At 45.9% G+C, this 6,553-nt stretch overlaps 1 protein-coding gene across 1 annotated transcript in view; it reads left to right on the top strand.

Annotated features, from left to right (window-relative positions):
• The first annotated feature begins 229 nt into the window (after positions 1 to 229).
• Positions 230 to 6,553, top strand: part of STT3B (STT3 oligosaccharyltransferase complex catalytic subunit B) — a 249,045-nt gene continuing 242,721 nt past the window's right edge. Inside the window, exon 1 of the mRNA XM_033930112.1 lies at positions 230 to 857. Coding sequence (XP_033786003.1) covers positions 595 to 857 — 263 coding nt within the window. The 5' untranslated portion in view covers positions 230 to 594. The remainder of the gene's footprint in view (positions 858 to 6,553) is intronic.

The raw sequence follows: 6,553 nt of genomic DNA, 5'->3' as shown, positions 1-6,553 counted from the left end.
TCCCATTTCTCACGCCTTGATCAGTAATAATTGGTTATAAATCGCCGTCAATCATTCCTTTGCGACGACATCCACAGAGCCAGCGGTACGTGATCAGCCATTGGTGTGGGCTAACTGACTATCAACGAAGAAAGCAATTCGATTGGCGCCAAGTACGGCGCGAGACGAAAGGGGGAGCAAGAAGGAACACTCTCTTTATTCCCATTGGCTAGCGCCAATCCATTCCCCTTCCCATATCGTACCTGTCGTTCTGTGACTGGTCGCCGGCAAGTTTCCCCGGTTCGGGAACGCATTGTCGCGCCCCTCCTCCCCAACCTCCGCTCCTCCTTTTCGGAAATGTCATTGCTGGTCGGTGGAGTGCTTGTCCCCTGCTCTTCGGCCTCGTCTCTGTGTCCGCGCGGACGGTAATGTGGCACAGAGCGTCAGCGGCGGCGGATCAGCCAGCAGTTGCCGGAGTGACGTGGAGAGGGGAGGCCGCGTGACGGGACGCGGAGCCAGACGAGGAAAGAAAAAGTGTGATCACAAAAGAGCGCGAGATCCGCCTCCAGCAGCCCAGACTCCGAAGCGCCGACCCTGCCGGGCAGCGGCTGCAACATGGCGGAACACTCGGTCCTTGACAGCAAGCACAAGTCGGCAAGCTCCTCGGGGGCACTGGTGGCTAATAACAGGTCGGCGCCCCCCTCTTCGACCTCCTCGGCTGCTGCGAGTGGGGGCCTGTCCGGGGGCCTCTCGCAGCCCGCGGGCTGGCAGTCCCTGCTCTCCTTCACTATCCTTTTTCTGGCTTGGCTGGCCGGCTTCAGCTCCAGGCTCTTTGCCGTCATTCGCTTCGAGAGCATCATCCACGAGTTCGACCCCTGGTGAGTGGATTGCGCTGCGCCTTGGGTATGGGGTGCAGAGGGTGGTATAGAAAGCCTGGAGCTTGGCTGCTTACTCTACCTAGTGGCAGTTGAAAGAGAAAGGTTGATGCACGCTTAAGCTCCTTTGCTTTTTCTTTTTCCTTTCTGTTTTTTTTTTTTTTTTTAAAGGTATTTTTGGTGGGATTTTTTTTTTCCACACTTGCGTAATGCGACTTGCTGTGGCTCCGAGCTGAGCGGACCCGCTGGGGAGCGCGGCAAGGTGCAAAGAGCGTGCAACAATTGAAAGCCGTTCACTTCTTGACCGTAAGCTGTAAATAGCGGCGCGTGGGTTGCAGAACTTCTCTCGGCCTAGCTGAACTTTCCGAGGTAGTGATTAGTATCGCCCTTGCCCCCCTCCCCCTCCCCCTTTGGCGCAGTGGATGGCAGTGCGTCCTTGCTTAGGGCATGGTCCTGAGGCGGGAGCCGGTCTGTGAGGCAGCAGGCATTACTAGCAGGAGAAGGTTCCTGGTGCCGCTTCCTAAATAAATGCCATTTTGACCGAAGTTCAGTACTCTGATATGAAAGTGTTAATGGTAAGATGAGAGAAGCCCGGAAGCCCTGTATGAATGTGGTAGCAGTGTACCGGGACATGTAGTTCTAATTTTAGCAACTTGAAATATATCGAGTTATATAAGATGAGATCTTTTCTTATTGCTATCGTAATTCCCCCCCCCCCTTTATTATAGCTTTCTGTAGCTTCACTTGATAGCTTTGAAAATAGGGACGGGAATAGAGGATCTGTTGTTTGTGTGTGTGTGGGGGGGGGGGGGGGGTTAAGCGCACACGAGTTAATGGAGGACGTTCTCCATAGCAAGCGTGTGTGAAGGCGGATTGAAGAAATGTCATTTTTATTGATTTACGCCAGGTAGCCGAAATTCACTAAATAGGCGATTCTGGTTTTTCTGACTCCCCCCCCCCCCCTTCCCCAGCTTTAGCACCAGTATCATATCATTCGTTGTCAAATAGAGATCTAGTGTAGGTGTTTTAGCTGTCTTTAGTGGTTTGGAAGATGTAATGGTGGTGATCAAAAGATGCTCCACTAGTTCGCGCTGGTCTCTGCAGTACAGGCTTTCAGGTCGTGAATGATATTGAAGGTCTTTGTGGAAATTAGTGTTTAAGGTTATTGGATGATTTCATTGAAGGGTGCAGCCTATTTGAATTGAAATGCAAACTGTTTACGGTATCTTTTTTTTTTCCTATGAAACATCTGCATTAATCTTTGCACATTTTAGGTTTATAAACAAGAGAACATGATTATAAGGTACCTGGATGCAGTATCTAGTGGATTACTGCATGACTTAAGTGTGACCAGACTAAAATATAGTGCAGTGTGAATCTCTTTATAGAAAGTACCTCATCCCTTCGGATTGTGCCATGTTTTATACATGAGAAACTCTAAAACACCCCATTTAACATTTCTTTTTCAATTTTAAGAGGCTATTGTCAGTATTCCTAGAAGCAGCTGCTTTAGTTCAAAATTTTCATGCCAATTAATATCTGGTTGGACATTGTTATGTTTATTACTTGGGATGAAGTGGGGAGCAAATTACAGCAGCATTAGCGTCAAATATGTTTATAATAATTTAATTGGTAAAGGGATTGGGACTTATAAACCTCTTTTTGTCGTTTTACAATCACAGTCAAAGCAGTTTACATACAGGCACTTCAGACATTTTCCTTATCTGTCCTGGTAGGCTTACGGTCTATCTAATGTACCTGGAGCAGTGGAGGATTAAGTGACTTGACCAGGGTCACAGAGCAGCACAGGGTTTGAACCTGGTAGCTGGACATATAAACATCTCAACTTGTAGTTAGTAAACTTAAAGTGTTGGACTTAGCAGCTCTGATGTAAAGTTCTAATATACTTGTAAGGAAAGTATTTTGGTGTTTGTTGGGGGTGGGGTGTGTGGGGTGGGGTGTGTGTTATGTCTAGCATTTTCTTCCTTTGGGTTCCCAATTCAGAGCTATCTTCGGGTAAGAGCACTATGGGCCAGATTCTATAAACAACGCTGAGCAGCATTTGCCTTGTAGATGCTGTTTGGTGCAGTTGTCAAAAAAAAAAAAAAAAAGGCACCATTTATAGAATTGCACCTTGTGGCGCCTAAGCAGATTTGAGCATTTCTAAGTGTCTTAAATATAGGCACCTCTCCATTAGACCAGCTTTTCAATTATCTAATTTGGTGGCACCTATGTTGGTCACCTAATGATTCTTAACCACGCCTATTCTCTGCCCATAATCACGCTTACTGTTTGAGATAGGTTATGATGGGATACAAAACTGCCCCTAAGCCACCAAGTGACAAAAGGAAAGGGGTGTTGTGTTTTGTTGTTTTTTTGTTTGTTTGTTTGTTTTAACAGAACATATATATTTTTATAAAAATTATGAAAATATAACAAAAGAGATCAGAAAAGAAACCACAGATTTGAGGACTAAGCAAATTGTCAATTTGAGGACTAGTTAAATAATACTACTGCTTGTCATCAGCAGGCGATGAATCCAGAGATAAGTGGATTGTGTCCATCCACCAGCAGGCGGAGATAGCGAGCACCAAGCTGAACTCTGTCATATATAGCAGAGTTTCTCAACATCTTCAAGCCAAGTACCCCCTAAGTCTAACAAATATCAACAGAGTACCCCCGCCCAAGATCTGCCCCTGATCCCACTGCCATAATAGTACTAATTGTAATGCAATTTCTTCCATTAATTTTTCATATACACACTAATACATAATGGTAACCACAAATTTAAAAAAAAAACAACACAAAGTACACTGTATGCAGAAAAAAATGTTAATTATCATTTATATTTGGGGTTTTTTTTTCCAAAGAGCTCAAGGTAGATGACTTTAAAATATGCAGTGTCATCTCAGTAATAAGTATAGAAAAACAAAAAAATATAGTGCAAAATATAAACAGCAGATATAAATTCTCAAAACTGAAACTTTTCGATCACAAAATTGAAAATAAAATTGTTTTTCCTACCTTTGTTGTCTGGTGGTTTCATGAGTTTCTGGTTGCACTTCCTTCTGACTGTGCATCCAATATTTCTTTCTGACTCCTGCACACTTCCTCTCCTCTGGACCTCATTACCTTCCCCAAACAACATCTCTCTCTGTCCCTCCATGAGTCCAAATTTTTTTCCTTTCTCTTCCACCCCTATTGGCAACATTCTCCCTCTCTCTCTCACTGTCCATCTGCCTTTCTCTCATTCCCTCCCTTGCTGCAAAGGGAATGGGGAAAGAGAGAGAGAGATCCAGGGTGCATCTCTTCCACCCCCTCTGCTGCCACATCCAACATTTCTCCTTCTCTCATCCCCTGGATCATGTGCAGCATTTTTCACCACTGCCCACCAGCCCTATGCCCATTTCTGTACTGTGTGTTGAGAAACTCTGATATATAGGATGGTATGTTCATGATAATCTAGTATTCTCTATCTCAGCAAACGGATGAATAGTGCCTCCTACTGCTCTTGGTTTCTTCTTTGCTTAGCGTGTCCAACAAGACTCCTGTTTTGGTTTGGCCAATTCAGTTGAGCGAGGGGGACTAGGTTTCCTGGGTGCCTATTGTGCCTGTGTCAGAGTACAGCTGGTGGTTCCAGTTCCCTATCTATTCCCAAAGGCACTGCATGCCTTGCTCCCTCATTTAAAAATTTAAAAAAATGGAAATGACTAAACCCAAAGGGAGTGCAATGGTCAGGAGGCATGGCACAGCAAAAGGAAAGTATCATAGTTGCCCGCCAGGTGTGTGCTTTTGGTGGATGAGTGAGTAAATGTGTGTGCTTTTTAATCTCTGCTTTTCTTGGGCTTACTCCCTTCAAGTTATTTTTGCCTTCCTGCCTTAGGGTTCAATGTTGGGCCATCCGTTAGCTGACTTCCTGTTATACAGTTTAAAAAAAAAAGGCAATAATTTTGTGGCCTAGCTGTTCCCGGTCTTATCTGCTGTGCCGGTCGCATGGATGACCACATGGAGCAGAGGGGACACACCTGCTGGATGTGCGGGGTTGATAGTGGTTTTGGCAACACTGTGCCTCAATGTCTGCATCTGATGGGATGGATCCACATCTCATTTGTTGAATTATCCATGGTTCGTTCCGGCTTGGTCTTGGGCTCCTTCCCAGGCTGCAGTGCTGGTTTCCAGCCTGTCTGGTAGCACACATTCCTTGTTATGAGTTGGCAATGCTTGGCAATAGTCGGCAGGTGGGATGGGCCAGTATGGTCTCTTGTTCCTGTCAACAAGTGTTTCTTCCGTGGTCCCAGCTCAGTCTCTTGGGGATCCAGGAAGTTTTGTTTTTAATTTCTCTCCTGGTATGTTGCAAAAATCCAGCTGAGTGGCCTACAGTTATGACCCAGCTCTCTTACTTTGTAGTCTCAAAGGGAAGGACGGGATCGGAGCAGGGACTTCGGTCTGTAGCTGACAGCTGGATCCTACAGGGACCTGCTCAGTTAGCCTGCCTAACCTAAACCCCTACTGTTTGTTCACTCCTTGACTTGATCAATAGTGCTAATGCAGGCTGTATGGGCACCAATTGTGTTTCTTCAGAGTGCATGTTCCTCCCCTCTGCCTCATGGCATTTGGATCCTGGTCCTGCGGGTTGAGGCTCAGTCTGGCAGTGGCACAACTGACTGGCAGCTGAAGATTCAGAAGAGGCAGCTTTCCAGGTGGCAGAGGTCCTCTCTGGTTTCCAGTTACCCTTAAGAGGAGCTGAGGCAAGCTGCAGCACTTTTTCCCAGCGTCTGATTTGTGAGTAGGGATGTCGTAGCCCACAGGGTAGTTTGGGGAGGGGGTCTGAATTTGTTGCTTTTGTAATTATATTTTGATGTCGCCTTGTTCCCCCCATCCTAAAATAGCTGTTTTTGACTGTCCTCCGATGGAGTTACAGCTGTTTTTTCAGCAGGAAATACTGTCATTATGGATTTTTCCCAATTTCAATTCTAAGTTCTTAAATTTCTTTAAAAAGTCTTGTTTTTTATTCTGATCACCAGGGATGGAGTTCTCAGGCTCTATTGTGAATTTATGTGAAGTTTGCTCTGGTTGGGCACCTGAAGAGCGCCATTGTGTCACCTGTTCTTCCGTGCAAGATGGGGAGGTGGGATCCTCGGGTTTAGCCTCTGACCGTCTCAATAAGGCTGCCAAAAGATGGTTGAGGGATGATTTTAGCCTCTTGGAGTCCCAGAGTGCTGCACCAGTGCCTGGTAAGAATGCTGATGGCCCTAAACCGAAAAGAAAGAGCTTTAACCCTCCTCTTGAAGGGGGTTCTTGATCCTCTTTTTGCCTGACTTTGTGAGGCTTGCCAGAGCAAGTTATGTCGGTGGCGCTAGCGCATCTTCTGGGTCAGCTGGAGAGTGATTGGCTGCACAGCCTTCTGTGGTCTCGCATCTGTTCCTTTGAAAATACTTGCATTCCCTCCGGACTCAGACAGTTGTCAGATGAGATCACTGAGGAGAGGATAATCTTGATGCTTTTCCCCTGTTCCAGGGTAAAGCGTCAGTCAAGGGTGATGTGATACAATTCTGTGTGAGATAGATCAGGGAGTAAGTGCTACTGTGGACTAGGACGAAGACCCCTGTGTTCACAGGCTGTTCAAATCTGCTACCCTTATGAACCTTCTTATTGAGCCTCTGAAGGAGCTCAGAATTGATCCTCCTCTACCTATTACT

This window comes from Geotrypetes seraphini, chromosome 2 (genome assembly GCF_902459505.1).
Source record: "Geotrypetes seraphini chromosome 2, aGeoSer1.1, whole genome shotgun sequence".
Classification (NCBI taxonomy): Eukaryota; Metazoa; Chordata; class Amphibia; order Gymnophiona; family Dermophiidae; genus Geotrypetes; species Geotrypetes seraphini.
Note: the sequence above shows the minus strand (reverse complement) of the source record. Positions and strands in the feature narration are given on the sequence as shown.